The following is a 23272-nucleotide window of genomic DNA, read 5'->3' as shown; positions in this document are numbered from 1 at the left end:
TACCATCCCCAAACAAGTGGGTAGGTTGAGGTATCTAATAGGGAAATAAAGCATATTCTTGAGAAAATAGTTAATCCGACCAGAAAAGATTGGTCAAGGAAATTGAATGATGCGTTGTGGGCTTATCAAACAGCTTGCAAGACTCCAATAGGCATGTCTCCATATAGACTTGTTTATGGGAAGCCTTGTCAACTTCCGGTTGAGCTAGAACACAAAACACTTTGGGCAATGAAAAGGCTCAACCTTGATCTTGATCAGGCTGGAAAGGACCGTTTGCTCCAACTCAATGAGCTAGAAGAATTGAGAAATGATGCCTATGATGGTTCAAAAATCTACAAGGCATGGACTAAAACATTTCATGATAAACATATTGTGAAAAAGTCCTTTGAGGCCTGGCAAAAGGCTTGGTTATTCAATTCTAGGCTCAAATTCTTTCCTAGAAAGCTTCGAACCAAATGGGAAGGCTCTTATCTAATCATCTTCGTCTCACCTTATCAGGCAGTTAAACTTCAAAATCTAAAAGATGAAGGAACCTTCAAGGTTAATGGTCAAAGGCTTAAACCATACATTGATGGCCAAGCTCTTCAAAGAAATGTGGAATCTGATCTCTTGGTGGATCGCATTTACTTTGAAGATTGAGAGTATTTCACGTCTTTCTAGCAACGTTAAACACTAGTTATGCCCCTAGCTCCCTGCTGCAAGCATGGCTTTCGCAGCGCGCAAGCCATGGCATCCCGTGTCGGACGTCAATACTTGCGTCTAGACGCCATATTGTATATTAAAATAAAAATAAAAATTCAAAGTAGCATTTCGTTTTGCTAGAGATGTTAAACTTAGCCCACTTGAGACATGATGTGTCTTCTGTCCATTTCATTTTGTAGGTTGTATATGCAATAGCCTTTTTTTTTGCATATATATATATATATATATATATATAAATGTTTTCCCATTATGCCCTTCTGCATAGTTATGCATGTTTTCATTCTTATAAGGGTTTCATCTCATATCTCTTTGCATCGTGTTCTATATTGTTTTGGAATATATGATTCTTATCCCATTTGATATTTAATGTGAGTTAGTAGGTTTTTGTATCCAAGTTTGGGGGCGACCTATTTCATAATGGATCATTGCCAGGCTTCATAGACTTTTGCCATCATAGTATACTCTTTCCATCATTTTTCATTATTCTTATTGCACATTAAGGACAATGTACAGTTTAAGTTTGGGGATAAGGTCATCATGATTCATTTTATTTTAAGTTGAGTTTTAAATGCATGATGAGATTTGTGATATATTGATAAGCGCCGAATATTGCATATTCAAGTGCCCTTATTTGCATTAGTCAAGTCCATCAGTTGATAATAATGTATAGTTTAGCTTTATTTGTTTGCTTTCGTCTACTTTTAGGTTGGTTCCCCCGAATATGATTAAAAGAGCGGTTTTGACACGCCGTTGCTGGGGACCGTTATTTGAGCCAAGTTTCTTGAGTCAGCATGTGTGCGAATTTTGCGGCATTGCATTAAAAATGACGGCCATGTCACCAGACCAATCAAAATGGTTAGCGCCTGCCAAACACTCCAGTAGCCTCTTGTCCCCGCCGGCCCCCGCTATAGCCCCGCCGGTCCCTGCTATCCAACACCACGGGCGCCCGTCGCATTCTCGTGGGTGCCCGCCAAACACTCCAGTAGCCTCCTTTGAGACTTAAGCACCCGCGAACGCTCGCCAGCGCCCTGCGGGCACCCAATGATCTGCAGAGAGCAGACCACTTGCCCCTAATTTCAAGTTGCATTTTGTCCCCTATGCATTTTGTGTGGTTCTAATTGTTTATAGGGAGTTGGTGCTCGAAATTTAGTGGTTGAAGGAAGGATTTTGCCTAGATATGAGGGGGGAAGCATGTATTATGAAGGATCTCAACTTTGGACCAAGTTTTAGAGAGAGAAAGTAATGTTTGGAGGTTTTGAGTTGTAGCTTGCTTAAGGTGAGAAAATGGAGGGTGGAGACTCTTCTTCTCCTTCATTCCTTGCATCCATGGGTAACTAAATCCCTATCTAGGGAGGTGATGAAGCTCTCCCTTGTAAGCATGTTTTAGCTTAGCTTCTATTTTGGGGATAATAATGTATACTTTTGGTCTTTCCATGATCTAGAGCCCCTTACTTGTTGTAATGGATTCCAATGTCTATAAATGATTATTCTAAGTTAATTATCTAGTCTTAGATGGTTTTTTTTATTAATCATATCGCTTGGATTTTCATAGGGATAATGAAAATAAGGTTATGGAATGGTTTTAATGGCATATTGATAGAGAACCTTGATAGTCCATTGCTTAAGTTTTCCCTTTGATGGTTTATGCTTGATTCCTAACTTCATGTGCTTCATCATTTGATTAGGGGCTTGATAATCCTTGCTTAAGTGAGTATGTTTAAGGCTACACCCTAGTTTAGGTAGTTCAAATTATGAACCTTTGATGGATTATTCTTGCTTTATGATTTAATGAACTTCTTGACAATGATATGGCAACCAGACGTTGCTATATATTTTATGACCAGTATATATATTGTCTATCCCCAATTTAGTCTTTATCTAGCATGTGTATAGGGTTGGTAGTGGATTCACTTCCCTAGCCCCTTTACATTATCTTTAACTTTTTAACTCTTTGTCATTTATCATTTATGCAAATTAAATTTCTCATTTTAGTGACAACTGAACAAACCTATATAACCTTTCATCATTTTAAAAGTGATTTTAGACACCTTGGTTGCCATAAACTAGCAGTCCCAGTGGTTCGACTTACTCGACCAATAGCCCTATTTTACAATGATTTGTGCTATTGCAAAGGTTAATGTATAATTGACAACCGATCAATTTTTGGCGCCATTGCCGGGGATGACGATCGGTTTTGCAACCGAGGTTCTAGGATTAACTTTCGTTTGGTTGTGAATATTGTGATCTTGTAGATATTTTCTTGTTGGTTTCGACTAATTTATATTTCAAGTATTCTAGTGAGATTCTAGGTATTCAAGGCTTGCTGAGGGAAGCTAGCAAATTTGTAAGTCTAGACGACTTCAGGTAAGTTTTCAAAGCTCTAGTTTCAAAGTTGTGAATATCATGTATGTGTTTAGATTAGATATGCTTAATTGTGAAGCCTTTGTCGAGGCTATTTATTGTTTCTTTATATTGCAAAGCATCGGTCCTTGTCTTGGCCATTTAATTTCTGTCTTTGATAATTGAGGAGAACAGGAACATCGTATGTGGAGGTTATGGTGATGCATTGTTGTCTTGATTGTGTTGTGCTTTGTTGATGTTTGGCCGTAGATCACTTTCCTTATCGACTATTGACTCGCCAGTTGACATAAATTCACTTGAAAGGACTCTTAGAAGAAACCTTAGGGAATCTGCTAACATAAGAGGAATTGAACTTGAATTTAATACAATGGCCAGTAATGAAGAAAATTTAGGGAATGAGGGAATCAATAATAATGGGGCTGAAATTTCAAATGTGGTTCCCATGACTCTTCGGAACCATTTCATCCCTACCACTTATGCTTCTCCCTCTTGTATAGTGATGCAAATATTAAAGCCGCTCAATATGTAATCAAATCTAATACAATTCAAATGCTTCCATCCTTCCATGGCTTTGACAATAAGGATCCCTATAAGCATCTTGATGAATTCCTTGAAATTTGTTTTACCATCAAAATGAGGGGTTTCCCTGAGAATGCACTCCACTTACGTCTATTTCTATTCTCCTTGAAAGATAGGGCAAAGTATTGGTTAAACTCCCTTGTTGCAAACTCCGTCACATCATGGGCCCAATTACAACAAAAATTTCTAAAGAAATATTATCCAGTGAGTAAAACCAATCAAATGAGGCTCTTCATTCTTAGTTTTTCTCAAATTGATGGAGAACAACTCCATGAGACTTGGGAAAGATTACAAGATCTTCTTAGGAAATGCCCGCACCATCTAATTCTAAAATGGCAATTAGTGCAAGCCTTCTATGATGGTTTAACTGAACCACATAGACTCATGGTTGACTCCTCATGTGGAGGAATGTTCATGTCTAAGAATGCGGACGAGGCTTAGACCTTACTCAAGAATTTGAGTGAAAATTCATTGCAACATAATTCTCATAGGGCTCCGATCTCAACCAATGCTATGAACACCAATCCTTGTCAACCAAAAACAATGAGGGAAGAATCTTCTCAAGTGGATGCCATAGCTCATAAATTTTATCAATTAATGGCACCATATCTCTCTTCCTCTTTCTCTCAAAACTCGGCAAGTACAGTGTGTGCATCATGCATGAGTCCCTTCCATCTCTCGGAAGATTGCCCCACACCGGAGCAATTTCCTAATCCCAATCATGAGGAAGTAAATGCGAAGTTTTCCAGATCTGGAAACAATCCTTATTCTAATACCTATAATCTAGGCTGGACAGATTATCCGAATTTTTCGTGGAGGCAACCTGCCTCACAAAATTCGAACTTTCAGAATCAAGGGCATCAAAATCAGCCCCCTTCTCAATTTCAAAGTAGGCCATTTCAGGCCTTGTCAAGCTACCGTCCCCCTTAAAATCCAAATGTCTCTAATCAACCTCCTCCGTTTCCAACTGATGAGATTTTGGTTGCAAACAAGCAAATGATGGAATCTCTAAACAAGCAAATGATGGAATCCAATAAGTAATTGTTGACATCATTGCAGCCCACTCTCCAAATGGTTCATTCTCATACTCAGTCTATTGCTAAACTTGAGAATCAAGTGGGGCAAATAGCCACTTCAATGAACCAACTTCTTTAAAGAGATAAGGGGAAGCTTCTCGCACAACCATTTGAGAATCCTAGAGGGATTCATGTGATTGACGAAACCCCTCCTCCGAGTGGGCCAACTCATGAACAAGTCCAAGCAATCACCACCCTTCGAAGTGGTCGAGTTATGGATAACAAGGTTGATGGAAGAAACAATGAAAAAGTTCTTCCTCCCGAAAATCCAAATCTCCTCTCTTCTAATCCAAAGTTCACTCCTAAAAATCTAAAATCTGATGTTAAAAATTCCAAGCTTGTCACCCCAAATATGGAGACATCTTATGAGCCCAAGGCTCCGTTTCCTCAACGTCTCCAAGAGTCGACACATTTTGGGAACAAGAATTGCAAAATTTAAGACATGTGGGAAGTTTTCAAGCAAGTAAAGATCAACTTGCCTCTCTTGGATGCTATTAATCAAATCCCTCCCTTTGCAAAATTTCTCAAGGATTTATGCACTCAAAAGCGCACATCCAAAAATCATTTGCCAAATAAGGTAAGATTGACTGAGAATGTGAGTGCAATCATTCAACACAGTGCTCCTCCAAAGTATAAGGATCTGGGCGACCCAACAATCTTGTGTGTCATTGGCGACAACAAGATAGAGAGGGCCCTCCTTGACTTAGGAGCTAGTGTAAATTTGATTCCATATTCAGTTTACTTATAGCTGGGATTGGGAGATCTAAAGCCAACCTCCTTGGTCTTGCAACTTGCCGACAGATCTGTCAAGCACCCACGAGGCATTCTTGAGGATGCATAATCAAAGTGGATAAATTCTACTTCCCGGTAGACTTTATAGTGCTTGACACGGAACCGGTCCATGATCTAAAGAAACATATTTCCATGATCCTCGGTAGGCCATTCTTAGCTATGGCTAACGCTTCAATTAATTGCTGAACTGGGGTGATGGATATCGCCTTTGAAAATATGCAAGTCAAACTCCACATCTTCCATGCAACGCAACATCCTTCTGAAGAGGATGATTGTTTCCTCATCGATGTGGTAGATGAAGTGGTCGAAGAATCTCTCCCCTTCATTCTAAGCAAAGATCCTTTGGAAACTTGCATGTCTCACTTTGACTTCTCAAACTTTGATATTGACCAATCCATCCAAGAAGTAAACTCTTTGCATGACATAGATGCTATCATGGACTTTCCCCCTTAGAAGATGCCAAAAAAACCACTTACTCAACTCTTTACTACTCCTCCGGTCCCTTTCTTGAAATCTCCACCATAACTTGAGTTAAAGCCGCTCCCGGCCCACCTCAAGTATGTGTTTCTTGGTGTAAATCAAACTCTTCTGGTCATCATTGCTTCGGACCTTTTAAAGGACCAAGAAAATAGACTTTTAGCGGTGCTACAAGAGCAAAAGGAAGCTATTGGCTGGGCTGTGGCAGACTTGAAAGGAATCGACCCTTCTATTTGTATGCATCGCATCCATATGGAGGATGATGCAAAACCTTCCAAAGAGGTCCAACGCCGGTTGAATCCTAACATGAAGGAAGTGGTCATGAAAGAGGTGATTAAACTTCTAGATGTGGGAATCATCTACCCCATCTCTGATAGCAAGTGGGTAAGCCCGACTCAAGTTGTTCCCAAGAAATCCGGCCTCATCGTTGTTGAGAATTCAACGGGAGAGCTCGTGCCACAACGCACCACCCCCAAGTGGCATGTCTGCATCGACTACCAGAAGCTAAATTCGACCACCCGGAAGGATCATTTCCCACTCCCATTCATTGATCAAATCCTAGAGCGGTTAGCCGGCCAAAGCTATTACTATTTCCTTGATGGTTATTCTGGCTATAACCAAGTGGCAATTGACCCACAAGATCAAGAGAAGACCACTTTCACACGCCCCTTCGGAACCCTTGCCTATAGACGCATGCCTTTTGGGCTATGCAATGCACTGGCCACGTTCCAAAGATACATGATGTCTATATTTTCTGATATGGTTGAAAAGTTCTTAGAAGTGTTCATGGATAATTTTTCCGTCTTTGGCTCCTCCTACGAATCATGTCTCCACAATCTATCCCTTGTACTTCAAAGATGCAAGGAGACAAATCTAATTCTAAGTTGGAAGAAGAGTCACTTTATGGTCCAAGAGGGCATTGTTCTAGGACATGTCATTTCAAAAAGGGGAATTGAGGTTGACAAAGCCAAAGTGGAGTTAATTTCTAATCTTCCTCCTCCAAATTTAGTTCATCAAATTCGTTCCTTCCTTGGATATGACGGCTTCTATCACCGCTTCATCAAAGATTTTAGTAAAATCTCTCGGCCCTTGTGTAATCTTCTTGCCAAGGATACTCCGTTTGATTTTGATGAAGCTTGTATGGAAGCTTTCATGGCACTTCGCACTCTTCTCTCATCCGCCCCAATCATGAAACCGCCTAATTGGTCTCTTCCATTTGAGATCATGTGCGATGCATCCGATTATGCATTAGGTGTGGTTTTGGGCCAGCGTGTGGACAAGCTTCCGCATGCTATCTATTACGCTAGCAAGACTCTCTCTGATGCTCAGTTAAATTACACCACCACTGGAAAAGAATTGCTCGCTGTGGTGTATGCCTTGGTGATCGGTTGGTCAATCATACATCAACCTTCGCAATAGCACGAATCATTGTAAAATAGGGCTATTGGTCGGGTAAGTCGAACCACAGGGACTACGCTAGTCTAATACAACCTAAATGTCTAGAATCATTCTTAGAATGATGAAGGGTGTATAGAGGTTTTGTTGGATGTCACTTAAGCTAGGAAATTAAAAGTGCATAAAACAGTAAATTGCAAGAATTTAAGGGAGTGAGTACAAGTAAAGAAGGCTAGGGAAATGAATCCACCTCCATCCCTATACACATGCTAGGTTAAGATTAATTTAAGGGGAAAACAACATATATGATAGTCATGATACATAACAATACTAGGTTGCTATAATATCCTTAAGAAGTTCATTTAATTAGAAAGGCAAGAATAAACCATCAAAGGTTCACATGATCAACTACCTAAACTAAAATGTAGCTTAGAACATGCTTACTAAGCCAAGGATTATCAAGCCCTAATTTAAATGGTGAATGCACATAAAGCTAAGAATCAAGTATAGCCCATCAAAGGGAAACCCTAAGCCATGAACTATCTAGGTTCTCCAACTCCATGCCATTAAAACCATTCCATGATCTAACTTCCATTGTCACCATGGAAGTGCAAGCAATATGATTAAGAAAGGCAACCATCCAAGACAAGATGAGTAACTCACAATAATCATTTAAAACATTCAACATTCATTACAACAAAAGTGAGGCTCTTGACCATGGAAAGACTATCAAAAATACATTGTAATCCCCAAAAATAAACTATACTAACACATGCTTACAAGGGAGGGGTTTCATCACCTCCCTAGATGAGGTTTAGTTACCCATTGGTGAGCTAGAAGAAGGAAGAAGCATCATCCTCATCTCCATTTTCGAGCTCCTACTGTAGCACTCAAGAACACCCTCTCCTTCTCTCTTCTCTCTCCTTTCTCTTGCTCAAGATAAAGCTTAATGATATATGTGGCCTTTGGGTAGCCTTTTATGCTCCAACCATACCCTCTCTCCTCCAAGGGACACCTCCAACCACTTCATAAAGAGGGAAGATGGCATTGAGGAATCCAATGTGCAAGTGGGCTGAAATGAGCCATTTCCGAAGGGCATTCTGCCTGATTTTCGAGCGCACGCTTGGTGACTTCGAGCACTCTAACTTAGTGCAATGTGCAACATGCTCCTCTTGCTCAGTGCTGACCTATTTTGGGAAAACTGCTATAACTTTGTGCCCCGAACTCCGAATGACGATCTGTTTGAAGCTTTGGAGAGCTGATTCAGTGCTTTAAAAACTTCATGTTTTGATGAAGACCCAAATCTCAAGTCTGGTTGGTCGAAAATGGGGAGAAAGGCAGTACATCAGTGCTGCCAGGCAGTTCTGCGCACCTCTGTTGTGAAGATCATAACTCTCTGCTCCGAACTCCGAATGATGAACCACTTGAAGATTTGGAAAGCTGATTCAGAGCTCTAAATCTTTCATGTTATGAGGGAAGTCCAGTTCTCGAGTTTGGAAGGTCAAAATGGCAAGCAAAGACCAGGCTCTACTGCTGCCAGAATTCAGCATTGGCACCCTTTTGTTGCTCAAGACTCCACAAGGCCTTATTCTTGTTCCATTTTGGCCAATGAACCTGAAAATGCATAAAAACATAGAATTGGAGTTAATCTACATAAAATAATTAAGAACTGGACTTTGTTAATGTAATTTAGGGCGCTTGAATATACATTATTCGGCGCTCATCACACCCCCAAACTTACATTTTGCTAGTCCCTTAGCAAAACTACAATGAAAAACATAAAGAAAAGACAACCATGGGCATGCTACTACAAAAAATATCCTCCATGGTAAAATGAGATAGATACATAGCTCAAATACAACTTGAAACAGACAAAAACTAGAGATGGGGTCATTGGGAAAACTACCTTGCATATATGAAGCATTGATACAAAAATTGGCTAAATACATTTCCACATACATGCATCAACATCAAAGTCTATATAAATAACTCAATTATCATCTCTTGAATGGAAATCAACTCTAGCTTCAGTGAAAGTGAATTGGATTCTCAACATGCGGCTTTTACTTTCTTTTCCAATTCCAAGGTACAAGTTTTCAAGTCAATGAATTCCCTTTTACATGAAGTCCCTAAGACATGATTTTATTTTCAAGACAACTTTTGTTGCTTGTTAACAATTTATTTCAACACATAAGCGAAACATAGAATGGTTGTGCAATGCTGAAGTCCCTTAAGCTTTCTAACCAACCCTTGTAGCAAGCGTTAGGCCAACAACTCCCAAACCAGATGGCTTTAGGGTGCTAAGTGTAGAGACACTCCTAGGGCTTAATAGCTCGAGCTGGAAAGGCTACGAACTCCAACGAACCATGTTTATTACTAGTTTAATTTTTTTTTGAATGACCGTGCAATGTTTAAGTCCCTTAAGCTTTCTAACCAACCCTTGTAGCAAGCGTTAGGCCAACAACTCCCAAACCAGATGGCTTTAGGGTGCTAAGTGTAGAGACACTCCTAGGGCTTAATAGCTCGAGCTGGAAAGGCTACGAACGTCAACTGGTCATTATTATTATTATTATTATTATTATTATTATTATTTTTTTTTTTTTTTTTTTTTTTTTTTTTTTTGAATAAACATGCCAAAGGTATCCATCTATCAGGTTCATCAAATCAGATTAACTAGGCCAAGGTCAAGGTCAATCAAGTTGCATGCCTCACAGTTAAGTTTCCAATGTGCATCTGTGCATTGTGAAGCTTATAAGAGTGTAAATCCAGCAAGAATCTAATTGAGGCATTTATACAGACTACATTGTATTTACATGATCATTTCAACTCAAATTTTTCTTTATTTTCAAAATTTTTCAATTGCTTCTATACACAAGGTATTAAACATATGTTTCATCTCCGACAAGTGTCAAGTTATACTATCATTGCTTAGCAAAAAATATGGAACCAAAAATATGCCAAGAATGCTTGATGCACCCCCAAACTTAAACGACACAGTGTCCTCAATGTGGACATGGATGCAAGTGAGAGACAAAAATGACAACGAGTATAAAAGGAACAACAATACCCGGGGGAGGGAATGGCATTTGGAGACAAAAACCCCCAAACTTGAACCAGACTGCGCAACCTGGAAAGCAATATGAAGAACCAAAAGAAACAACCACAAACATATTAATAGCACAAGCATAAAGATAGAAAACGAATGTATCGAAAGTTAACAGAACATAAAGAACTTGCATTGCAAAAAGAGTTTACATGATGACAAAAAGAACTGTACAGGGATCATGTCGACCAGAGTAACCTATACATAGCAAATTCTTACAATTTAAAAGGAAAACAAAATATACAAGAGAAATAGGTACAGATGAAACAAAAGAGAAGGTCCACACGCGCAACAAGCTACTGGCCAGAAGGTAAACGGGCGAGGATGGAATGGAGGAGAGATTGAGTCTTACGCCGTTCAGCGGAAGCCAAACGACGGTCCTCAGCGGCGACACGGCGGTCTTCAGCAGCAAGACGACGATCTTCCTCAGCACGTGAAGAAGACTCACACAGAGCCTGAGTGCACGCGGACAAAGAATGCTCAAAACGATCTAGTCGCGCATGAATACCGGCAATGGAAGCCCGGATTAAAGCCTGGTCCTGGTGAGAGTCGACCGAAGGCTCTATCCTCGCAGTGGCTGCGGCGGTGGAAACTGCCTCAGAAGGAGGAGGAGGTGGAGCGTGGATGAACAGGGGGGCAGGAGGCGGAGGGGTACTAGAATGGCTCAGAACATTGATCCACCGGCGCTGGGTAAAAATTTTGATTTTGTCGCCTCTTGGTTCGTGGGGAGGAACAACGAAACCCTTGTGCTGAAGGAGTCGAGTGATGAAAAACGGCAAAGGCAATTTCCGATTTTCAACTCGCGGAGCCCGTGCATTATGAGCATCATGCCAAAACTTCATAAAGGTGGACCAAATGAGCTCTGGGATGGAGAACCATTGGCCTTGGTCCATGGCATATAAGGCTTGCAGAAAGAGGCTCCGACGCTCGGTGCTGTGCACCAAAGGGCAAACATTGTGCTTGAAGACAGTGTCAATGAACCATAGGCGTTCCGGAAGATTGGTTTTGCGGATAAAAGACCGGGGCCGAGTAGGATCGTCAATAGGGCAAATGGCAGCGGCAATCTGCGCCACAGTTAATGTATCCGGCTCCTCATATAAAGGGAGATTCTCACGATTGACAATGTCATCGGGGCACTCAATGGGGCAACCAGAAACCTGAATGATGTCGGTCATAGTGAAAGCATAGGCGGTGCCGTCAATGGATGTAGTGAGAGAAATGGGTGGCTCTTCAGGGCACTGGAGATTCTGGTAGAAGAGGCGCACTACACGGGGGTAGGCAACCCTGGCAAGGGGTGCGCAAATGTGTTGCAGACGCCGGTTAGTCAATTCGGCGACAGCCCACGAAGTTGTGGGTAGAATGTCAAAGGCATCCGTGAGCGGAAATGAGAGTTCGTAGTTGAGTTGTTTGCGATCCCAAGGATCACGTGGTCGCTCACGAGTGACAGCACGGGCACCTGAAGAGGGTCGAGGAGGGCGAGAAGGACCGGCACGAGACATTTAGAGAGGTGGACTTGGTTGAGGAATTTCAGCGAACACCTGGCGTGCACCACAAAAAGGAGAAGAGGAAAGTGAGTGGGATGGAGGAGCAAACCCAAAATTTTTAACAAGGAAACAAGCACTAGCATTGACAAAGCAACAACAAATCATCAACAAAACCAAACTCCAACATTACTAGCCCATCCTCCGTGTAAAACACCATGAATGAACAAAGGAAAAGAAAAACTAAGGAAGAGGACACAAACCTGAATGTCAGGGTATCCGAGAGCAAGAAGGAAGGCAGGAAGAGGGAGGTGAGAGGATGGGGTGGTGAGGTATGGAGGTGGGTTGGTTATGCAAGTGGATGCTGAAGGTGGTGGGTGGAGGAGTTGGCTGCGAGGATGATGGGTGTTGGATGTTCATGCAAGCAAGGTGTGGTGCATGCTGGTGGTTGTGCACTTGGTTGTGAGTGGGAGGGAGAGAAAAGCTGGTGTGGTGTGTGAGAGGGTCGAGCAGGTGGTTGGGGAAGGTAGAGAGAGAGAGGTGAAAAGTGGGTGCAATAAGGGTGGGGAAGTTGGAGCCAAGAGAGAGAGAGGTGGTAGCTTCGGGGTTTAAAAGAGGGAGAGTGAGAGCTTGGTTCGAGCACTCGAAGGCCCACTTCGAGTGCTCGAAATGGGGGCAGAGAGTTGGGTGAGGGGCTCGGGTGTGTGAAGGGGTGTTCGAGCACTCGAGGCTGGGTCTTCGAGTGCTCGAAGTTTGAGCAGTGTGAGGGTTTGAGGTTGGTTGTGAAGGTTGGTAGGAGGGTGGTGAGGGGAGTGGTGAGGGGTGGAAGGGGTGGCATGCATGCATGGGCCTGCATGCATGCATGGCCGAGAGGGTGAGGGTGTGGGAGGGGGGATGAGGTGAGAGGGGTGGCATGCACGCATGGGCGTGCATGCAAGCAGGCAGGGTGGTGGAGGTTGAGAGGTTTGCTGAGTGGGATGGAGTCTTCGAGCACTCGCAAGGGGAGGGCGAGTGCTCTGCATGGAGACAGCAGGCTCGAGTGGGTTGTATGGGGATTTCGAGCACTCGGAAGAGGAAGCTCGAGTGCTCGAAATGAGAGCAGTGAGTTGGCCAAGCAAATGGTGAAGCTTCGAGCACTCGAAGCTTGGGCTACGAGTGCTCGATTCTGAGGCAGTAGCATGCAGCTGCGGAAGATGGGCTAAAAAGCTTAGAGCACTCCAACTGGGAGCTAGAATGCTCTAAATGAAGGCAGCAGGCTCATGATTTGTGGTGCTTGAACCTTGAATGGAGCTTGAATGCTGTTGCATGGCCATGCATGAGCTTGCATGGATGGAAAAAATTGCATGGAAAAAATTTTTCTGGAAATTTTTCATGGAAATGTTTTTCTTTACTGATGCATGCATGAATTTAAATTGCATGGAAAAATTTACAACTTTTACAACATCACACAAAGCTTGAATGCAATTTCTGAAGAAAAATTTTTTAAACGTTGCAAATTCATTCCATTCCAATGCATGGATGAAAAAAATTTTTTTTTTTTTTTTTTTTTTTTTTTTTTTGGACTTTGCACTGCACACAATGCATGGATGAGTTTAAGAAAATTTTCAAGCTTTTGGCAACATGATGCAAAAGGGATAGAATTCTCAAAAATGAAAATTTCAAACTTAAAACATTTCAACATGATGCAAAAGGGATAGAATTCTCAAAAATGAAAATTTTAAGCATAGAGAATTTTTGAAAATTTGCATGTCAGTCCTAAATTCAAGGCATGCATGGAAAATTTGAAACTTGACACATTATTCCAATCCAATGCATGGATGGATTTTTAGAAAAAGTTGGAAAACTGTTCAACTTCTTTCTAATGCATGGATCAAATTGGAAATTTTTTTCAAAATGTAACACCTCTCCAATGCATGGATAGAAAATTTGTGGAAAAAATGTCAAATTGCTCAACATTTCTAATGCCTGGATGAAAATTTTTCAAACTTTGCATTTCATCTCCAATGCCTGGAAAGTTTTGAGAAAATTTTCAAACCTTGCAGCTTCTCTCTAATGCATGAAAATTTTTTTTTTTTTTTTGAGGAACCATGATTCAACAATGCATTGAAAAGGAGAGGTTGTGCACATGAGTTGCATGCCAAAGGTCCTATGAAATTGCTCAAAAGCGATAGAAATTTCCGGGAATGAAAATTAGAGCTAAGAAGGTCTAAGAGGCCAGTCTAAAATTGCGAAACACAACTGAAGACCATTTTAGAAAAATCAAATTTTTGGCTTATCGAAACCATTTCCCAGAAAATTTCAAGGCACGAGCAATTTAAGAAGGTAGAGAAGCTTGGAACATCGAAAGAATTTATTCCCTTGCTTTGCTAAATTTAATGTCGATAGCTAGACGCAGTTAGAGCAGGCACTATTCCTCATAAATGGGATCCGTCAAGGGGACTTCCTCAACTTTTCGGGTTAGAATTGTGCTGTCAATGCAAGGCTTAAGCCTTTGGCCATTTACCTTGAAGAGTGATCCACTTGCAGGATCATGAAGTTCGATTGCTCCATGAGGAAAGACGGTAGTGACAATGTATGGACCATCCCATCTTGACCGGAGTTTACCGGGAAAGAGTTTCAAGCGGGAATTGAAAAGCCAGACCTTTTGTCCCGGGGCAAAAGACTTTTTGACGATGTGTTTGTCATGGAAAGCTTTAGTCTTTGCCTTGTAAATTTTTGCATTTTCATACGCGTCATTACGCAATTCCTCAAGTTCATTCAATTGCAACGCACGATTAGAGCCGGCTTGTTTGAGATCAAAATTGAACCTTTTTACGGCCCAATAAGCACGGTGCTCTAATTCCACCGGGAGATGACATGCTTTGCCAAAGACAAGTCGATATGGTGACATGCCAATGGGTGTCTTATAAGCTGTCCGGTAAGCCCAAAGTGCATCGTTTAGCCGTAATGACCAATCTTTGCGATCCGGTCTAACCGTTTTTTCTAGAATGTGCTTAATCTCCCGGTTAGAAATCTCTACTTGACCACTCGTTTGAGGGTGGTAAGGTGTAGCAACCTTATGAATGACTGAATACTTAGCAAGGACGGATTTGAGATAACGATTTCGGAAATGAGATCCGCCATCACTAATGATTGCTCGGGGTGTACCAAAACGACTAAAGATGTGAGATTGAATGAAATGGATCACGACTTTATGATCATCGGTTTTGGTAGCCGCGGCTTCAACCCATTTAGACACATAATCCACCGCTACAAGGATGTACTCATAGCCATAAGAAGATGGAAATGGTCCCATGAAGTCAATCCCCCACACATCAAAAATTTCAACAATTAAAATGTTGGTGAGGGGCATCATGTCTCTTCGGGACATGGATCCAAGTTTTTGACATCGTTCACACGATTTGCAAAAATTGTATGCATCCCGAAACAAGGTAGGCCAAAAGAATCCGCTTTGAAGGATTTTGTTAGCGGTCTTTTTGGCACTGAAATGGCCTCCACAAGCAAGAGTATGGCAAAAATTTAAAATGCTTGTGGCCTCGGTTTCAGGAATACATCGCCGGATGATTTGGTCCGGGCAATACTTGAATAATTCCGGATCTTCCCAAAAGAAATGCTTGACTTGGGAGAAAAACCGGTCCCTCTCTTGTTTGGACCAATGAGCTGGAATTTTGCCAACCGCAAGATAATTGACAATATCCGCAAACCACGGAAGAGTAGAATGTGAAACTTGAAGAAGTTGCTCATCCGGAAAGGAATCACGGATGGCTGCAAATTCCGAAGATTTCTCAATAAGTAAGCGAGAGAGATGATCGGCGACAACATTGTCGGTCCCTTTTTTGTCCCGGATGTCAATGTCAAACTCTTGAAGTAAGAGGATCCATCGAATTAAGCGGGGTTTTGTCTCTTTTTTCGCTAACAAATGCCTAAGGGCGGCATGATCTGAAAAGACGATGACCTTGGAGCCAAGAAGATAGGAGCGAAATTTATCCAAGGCGTACACCACAGCTAGCAATTCTTTTTCAGTGGTGGTGTAGTTCAATTGGGCATCACAGAGAGTTTTGCTAGCATAATAAATGACATGCGGAAGTTTATCCACACGTTGGCCCAAAACCGCCCCTAATGCATAATCGGATGCATCACACATGATCTCAAAGGGAAGAGACCAATTAGGGGGTTTCATGATCGGGGCAGAGGAGAGGAGAATGCGAAGTTTGATGAAAGCTTCCATGCAAGCGTCATCAAAATTGAACGGAACATCCTTGGCTAAGAGATTACACAAGGGCCGTGAGATTTTGCTAAAATCTTTGATGAAGCGACGATAGAATCCGGCATGGCCAAGGAAAGAACGGATTTGACGGACGGAATTCGGAGGAGGAAGATTAGAGATTAACTCAACTTTTGCCTTGTCTACCTCGATTCCCCGCTTAGAAATGACATGTCCTAAAACAATGCCTTCTTGGACCATAAAGTGGCTTTTCTCCCAACTTAGAATGAGATTCGTCTCTTTGCATCTTTGGAGCACAAGAGATAAATTTTTGAGACACGAGTCAAAGGAGGAGCCAAATACGGAAAAGTCATCCATGAAAACTTCCAAGAACCTTTCAACCATATCGGAGAATATGGACATCATGCACCTTTGGAACGTTGCCGGTGCATTGCATAGACCAAAAGGCATGCGTCGATAGGCAAAAGTACCAAAGGGACATGTGAATGTTGTTTTCTCTTGATCTTGGGGGGCGATGGCCACTTGGTTATAGCCGGAATAACCATCAAGAAAACAATAGAAGCTTTGGCCGGCTAACCTTTCTAGGATTTGATCAATAAATGGGAGCGGGAAATGATCCTTCCTAGTTGATGAGTTGAGTTTACGATAGTCAATGCACACACGCCACCCGGTGGTGGTTCGTTGTGGCACGAGCTCGCCCGCTGAATTTTCAACAACGGTGAGCCCGGATTTCTTGGGGACAACTTGTGTGGGGCTCACCCACTTGCTATCAGAGATAGGATAGATGATTCCCGCATCTAGCAATTTGATCACCTCTTTCATGACCACTTCCTTCATGTTTGGATTTAACCGGCGCTGGACCTCTCTAGTAGGCTTTGCGTCATCCTCCATATGAATGCGGTGCATACAAATGGAGGGGTCAATTCCTTTCAAATCTGCCACTGTCCAACCAATAGCTTCTTTATGCTCTTGGAGCACCGCTAAAAGGTTGGTCTCTTGGTCTTTTTGAAGGTCCGAGGCAATAATGACCGGAAGGGTTTGCTTTGGACCAAGGAACACATACTTGAGATGGGCCGGGAGCGGCTTAAGCTCAAGTTGTGGCGGAGATAACAATGATGGGACCGGAGGAGTGGTGGAAAGTTGGGGAAGTGGTTCTTTTGGAATTTTCCAAGGAGGTACATCCATGATAGCATTAATATCAAGCAAGGAATTGACTTCTTGAATGGCTTGATCAACATCAAAGTTTGAGAAGTCAAAATGAGACATGCAAGTTTCAAGGGGATCTTTGCTTAGGATGAAGGGGAGAGATTCTTCGACCACTTCATCAATGACATCCACAAGAAAACAATCATCCTCATTGGAGGGATGTTGAGTTGCATGAAAGATGTGGAGTTTGACTTGCATGTTTCCAAAAGCAATGTCCATCACCCCGGTTCTGCAATTAATTGATCCATTAGCCGTAGCCAAAAATGGTCTACCAAGGATCACGGGAATGTGCTTTTTTGGGTCATGGACTGGTTCCGTATCAAGAACCACAAAATCTACCGGGAAGTAGAATTTGTCCACTTTGATGATGACGTCCTCAAGAATACCTCGTGGATGCTTGACCGATCTATCGGCAAGTTGCAAAACCACGGAAGTCGGCTTAAGATCGCCCAAACCAAGTTGTAGGTAGACCGAGTATGGAATTAAATTCACACTAGCTCCTAAGTCAAGGAGGGCCCTCTCGATTTTGCTGTCACCAATGACGCACGAGATTGTGGGGGCACCCGGATCCTTATACTTCGGGGGAGTGCTGTGCTGAATAATAGCACTAACATTTTCAGTCAACCTCACTTTTTTTGGCAAATGATTTTTAGAAGTGCGCTTTTGAGTGCACAAATCTTTGAGAAATTTTGCATAGGGAGGGATTTGCTTGATAGCATCCAACAGGGGCAAGTTAATCTTCACTTGCTTGAAGACTTCCCACATGTCTTGAATTTTACAATTCTTGTTCCCAAAGTGTGTCGACTCTTGAAGACGTTGAGGAAACGGAGCTTTTGGCTCATAAGTAGTTTCCACATTTGGGGAGACATGTGTGGGATATCCGTGAATGGTATTGGGACAAGAATTTGGATTAGAAGAGCTTGAATTTGGATTTTTCAACGGCGAAACTTCTTCACTTTTGTCTCCATCGACCTTGTTGTCCACCACTCTACCACTCCGAAGGGTGGTGATAGCTTGAACTTGTTCATGAGTCGGCCCACTCGGAGGAGGGGTTTCGTCAATCACATGCATTCCTCTAGGATTTTCAAAAGGTTGAGAGGGAAGCTTGCCCTTGTCCTTTTGAAGCAATTGATTCACCGAGTTAGCTATTTGGCCCACTTGATTTTCGAGATTAGCTATGGATTGAGTATGAGAGTGGACAATTTGGAGAGTAGGCTGCAAGGATGTCAAGAGTTGCTTGTTGGCATCCATTATTTGCTTATTTAATGATTCCATCATTTGCTTGTTTGCAGCTACTATCTCGTCAGTTGGACACACAGGAGGTTGATTGGAGACATTTGGATTGTAAGGAAGACGGTAGCTTGAAGAGGCTTGGAAAGGTCTACCTTGATATTGAGAAGAGGGCTGATTTTGCCGCCCTTGGTTTTGGAATTGGGAATTCTGTGGGGCTTGTTGCCGCCATGAGAAATTCGGATGATCACGCCAACCCGGATTGTAGGTGTTGGAATATGGATTGTTCCCGGGCCGCGAGAACATGGCATTAGCTTGCTCTTGGTTGGGACTAGGAAATTGCTCCGTTGTGGGGCAATCTTCCGAGAGATGGAATGGACTAGTACATGAAGCACAAACTGAACTTGCCGAATTTTGAGACAATGAAGGAGGAAGATGTGGTGCCATCAATTGATAGAATTTATGAGCGATGGCATCCACTTGAGATGATTCCTCCCTTATTGACTTTGGTTGACAAGGGTTGGTGTTGCTTGGAGTGGTTGCGGTCGGAGCCCTACGAGAATTGTGTTGAAGTGAATTTTCACTCAAATTCTCAAGTAAGGTCCAAGCCTCATCCGCATTCTTGGACATGAACATCCCACCACAAGAAGAATCAACCATGAATCTATGGGTTTCGGTCAAGCCGGCATAGAAAGCTTGCACTAATTGCCATTTTGGGATCAAATGATGAGGACACTTCCGAAGAAGATCTTGTAACCTTTCCCAAGTCTCATGGAGTTGTTCTCCATCAACTTGAGAAAAGCTTAGAATGGAACGCCTCATTTGGTTGGTTTTACTCACCGGATAATACTTCTTAAGAAATTCTTGTTGCAATTGAGCCCAAGAAGTAATAGAGTTGGGAGCGAGGGAGTTCAACCAATATTTTGCCCTATCTTTTAGGGAGAATGGGAAGAGATGGAGATGAAGTGCATTGTCCGGAAAACCTCTCAACCGGATGGTTGAACAGATTTCAAGGAACTCATCAAGATGCTTGTATGGATCTTCATTATCAAAGCCATGAAATGATGGAAGCATTTGAATGGTACTAGACTTGATCTCATATTGAGCTGCATCGATGTTTGGCATCACTATGCAAGATGGAGAAGCATAGGTGGTAGGGATGAAATGATCTCTAAGAGTCATTGGCTCGATATTAGGAATTTCAGCCCTTTCATTCCCCGGATTTCCTACGTTATCCCCCATTATATTGAATTCAGTTTCAAGGTCCCTTGTAAGAGTGGGTTCCCTAAGGTTCCGTCTAAGAGTTCTTTCAAGAGAATTGATATCAATGGGCGAATCGATTGTGGGTAAGGAAAGTGACCTACGACCGAACATCAACAATAAAGCATATACTCAATCAAAGCAATTCATCAACCACAACTCCACATACGATGTTCCCTTTCTCCTCAATTATCAAGACGGAAAATGTAAATGGCCACGACAAGGACCGATGCTTTAACACAAAATTTAAACAGGATAAGAGCCTCAACAAGGGCTTCACAACTAAACTAAAACTAAATTTAACACATGCACAATATTCACAACTCGAAACTAGAAGTCACGAGACTTACCTGGGGTCCTCTAGACTTACAATTTGCTAGCATTCCCACGGCGAGCTTCGAGTCCCTAGAATCTTACAACACTTAAAACACAAAGGTGGTCAAAACACACAAGGAATATTCACAAGACACAATATTCACAATCAAACTAAATTTAACCCTAAACTTTGGTTGCTAAACCGTTTGCAGTCCCCGGCAACGGCGCCAAAAATTGATCGGTTGGTCAATCATACATCAACCTTCGCAATAGCACGAATCATTGTAAAATAGGGCTATTGGTCGGGTAAGTCGAACCACAGGGACTACGCTAGTCTAATACAACCTAAATGTCTAGAATCATTCTTAGAATGAAGGAGGGTGTATAGAGGTTTTGTTGGATGTCACTTAAGCTAGGAAATTAAAAGTGCATAAAACAGTAAATTGCAAGAATTTAAGGGAGTGAGTACAAGTAAAGAAGGCTAGGGAAATGAATCCACCTCCATCCCTATACACATGCTAGGTTAAGATTAATTTAAGGGGAAAACAACATATATGATAGTCATGATACATAACAATACTAGGTTGCTATAATATCCTTAAGAAGTTCATTTAATTAGAAAGGCAAGAATAAACCATCAAAGGTTCACATGATCAACTACCTAAACTAAAATGTAGCTTAGAACATGCTTACTAAGCCAAGGATTATCAAGCCCTAATTTAAATGGTGAATGCACATAAAGCTAAGAATCAAGTATAGCCCATCAAAGGGAAACCCTAAGCCATGAACTATCTAGGTTCTCCAACTCCATGCCATTAAAACCATTCCATGATCTAACTTCCATTGTCACCATGGAAGTGCAAGCAATATGATTAAGAAAGGCAACCATCCAAGACAAGATGAGTAACTCACAATAATCATTTAAAACATTCAACATTCATTACAACAAAAGTGAGGCTCTTGACCATGGAAAGACTATCAAAAATACATTGTAATCCCCAAAAATAAACTATACTAACACATGCTTACAAGGGAGGGGTTTCATCACCTCCCTAGATGAGGTTTAGTTACCCATTGGTGAGCTAGAAGAAGGAAGAAGCATCATCCTCATCTCCATTTTCGAGCTCCTACTGTAGCACTCAAGAACACCCTCTCCTTCTCTCTTCTCTCTCCTTTCTCTTGCTCAAGATAAAGCTTAATGATATATGTGGCCTTTGGGTAGCCTTTTATGCTCCAACCATACCCTCTCTCCTCCAAGGGACACCTCCAACCACTTCATAAAGAGGGAAGATGGCATTGAGGAATCCAATGTGCAAGTGGGCTGAAATGAGCCATTTCCGAAGGGCATTCTGCCTGATTTTCGAGCGCACGCTTGGTGACTTCGAGCACTCTAACTTAGTGCAATGTGCAACATGCTCCTCTTGCTCAGTGCTGACCTATTTTGGGAAAACTGCTATAACTTTGTGCCCCAAACTCCGAATGACGATCTGTTTGAAGCTTTGGAGAGCTGATTCAGTGCTTTAAAAACTTCATGTTTTGATGAAGACCCAAATCTCAAGTCTGGTTGGTCGAAAATGGGGAGAAAGGCAGTACATCAGTGCTGCCAGGCAGTTCTGCGCACCTCTGTTGTGAAGATCATAACTCTCTGCTCCGAACTCCGAATGATGAACCACTTGAAGATTTAGAAAGCTGATTCAGAGCTCTAAATCTTTCATGTTATGAGGGAAGTCCAGTTCTCGAGTTTGGAAGGTCAAAATGGCAAGCAAAGACCAGGCTCTACTGCTGCCAGAATTCAGCATTGGCACCCTTTTGTTGCTCAAGACTCCACAAGGCCTTATTCTTGTTCCATTTTGGCCAATGAACCTGAAAATGCATAAAAACATAGAATTGGAGTTAATCTACATAAAATAATTAATAACTGGACTTTGTTAATGTAATTTAGGGCGCTTGAATATACATTATTCGGCGCTCATCACTTGGATAAATTCCGCTCTTACCTTCTAGGATCCAAGGTCATTGTCTTTTCAGACTATGCCGCTCTAAAGCACTTGCTCGCAAAAAAAGAGACCAAACCCCGTCTCATCCGATGGATACTCTTACTCCAAGAGTTTGACATTGAAATTCGGGACAAAAAAGGGACAGACAATGTTGTCGCCGACCATCTATCTTGTTTACTCATTGAGAAATTGTCTGAATTTACCGCAGTTCATGATTCCTTCCTGGATGAACAACCGTTTTAGATTTCTCATTCAAGTCTTCCTTGGTTCGTGGATATTGTCAACTATCTTGTGGTAGGAAAAATTCCCTCCAATTGGTCAAAACAAGAAAGAGACCGTTTCTTCTCCCAAGTCAAACATTTCTTTTGGGAAGATCCGAAGTTATTCAAGTATTGCCCGGATCAAATTATCAGGCAATGCATTCCCGAAACTGAATTCACAAGTGTCCTAAATTTCTGCCATACCCTTGCTTGTGGGGGTCACTTCAGTGCCAAGAAGACCGCTGACAATGTCCTCCAAAGTGGATTCTATTGACCTTCCTTGTTTCGGGATACTTACAACTTCTATAAGTCATATGAGCGTTGCCAAAAGCTTGGCTCTATGTCTAGAAGAGACATGATGCCCCTTACTCCCATCTTAATCATAAAATTTTTTGATTTGTGGGGCATTGATTTCATGGGGCCGTTTCCATCTTCTTATGGCTGTGAGTATATCCTCGTAGCAGTGGATTACGTGTGTAAATGGGTTAAGGCTAAAGCTACCAAAACCAACGATCATAAAGTTGTGGTCAAGTTTGTTCAATCAAACATCTTCAGTTGGTTTTGTACGCCTAGGGCCATCATTAGTGACGGAGGATCTCATTTCTGAAATCGTTACCTCAAATCTGTCCTTTCTAAATACTTGGTCATTCATAAGGTTGCCACACTTTACAATCCCCAAACGAGTGGTCAAGTGGAAGTATCTAATCATGAGATCAAGCATATTCTGAAAAAAAAAATGGTTCGGCCGGACCGCAAAGATTGGTCATTAAGACTAAATGATGTGCTTTGGGCCTACCGGATAGTATATAAGAC

The 23272-nt window shown here is 42.0% G+C and overlaps 1 protein-coding gene across 1 annotated transcript; it reads left to right on the top strand.

The window, feature by feature from the left end:
• Positions 1-228: 228 nt before the first annotated feature.
• On the top strand, positions 229-639 carry LOC132277519 (uncharacterized). Its single transcript, XM_059779376.1, has one exon. The coding sequence runs from the start codon at positions 229-231 to the stop codon at positions 637-639; it is 411 nt and encodes a 136-aa protein (XP_059635359.1).
• Positions 640-23272: the final 22633 nt, after the last annotated feature.

This window comes from Cornus florida, unplaced genomic scaffold, assembly GCF_030987335.1.
Source record: "Cornus florida cultivar Cherokee Brave unplaced genomic scaffold, ASM3098733v1 CherokeeBrave_3.0.0_Hap2_Chr10, whole genome shotgun sequence".
NCBI lineage: Eukaryota > Viridiplantae > Streptophyta > Magnoliopsida > Cornales > Cornaceae > Cornus > Cornus florida.
Note: the sequence above shows the minus strand (reverse complement) of the source record. Positions and strands in the feature narration are given on the sequence as shown.

Excerpts from the sequence above, each read along its gene's own strand:
- LOC132277519 (XM_059779376.1), top strand. The coding sequence starts at position 229 with ATGAAAAGGCTCAACCTTGATCTTGATCAGGCTGGAAAGGACCGTTTG.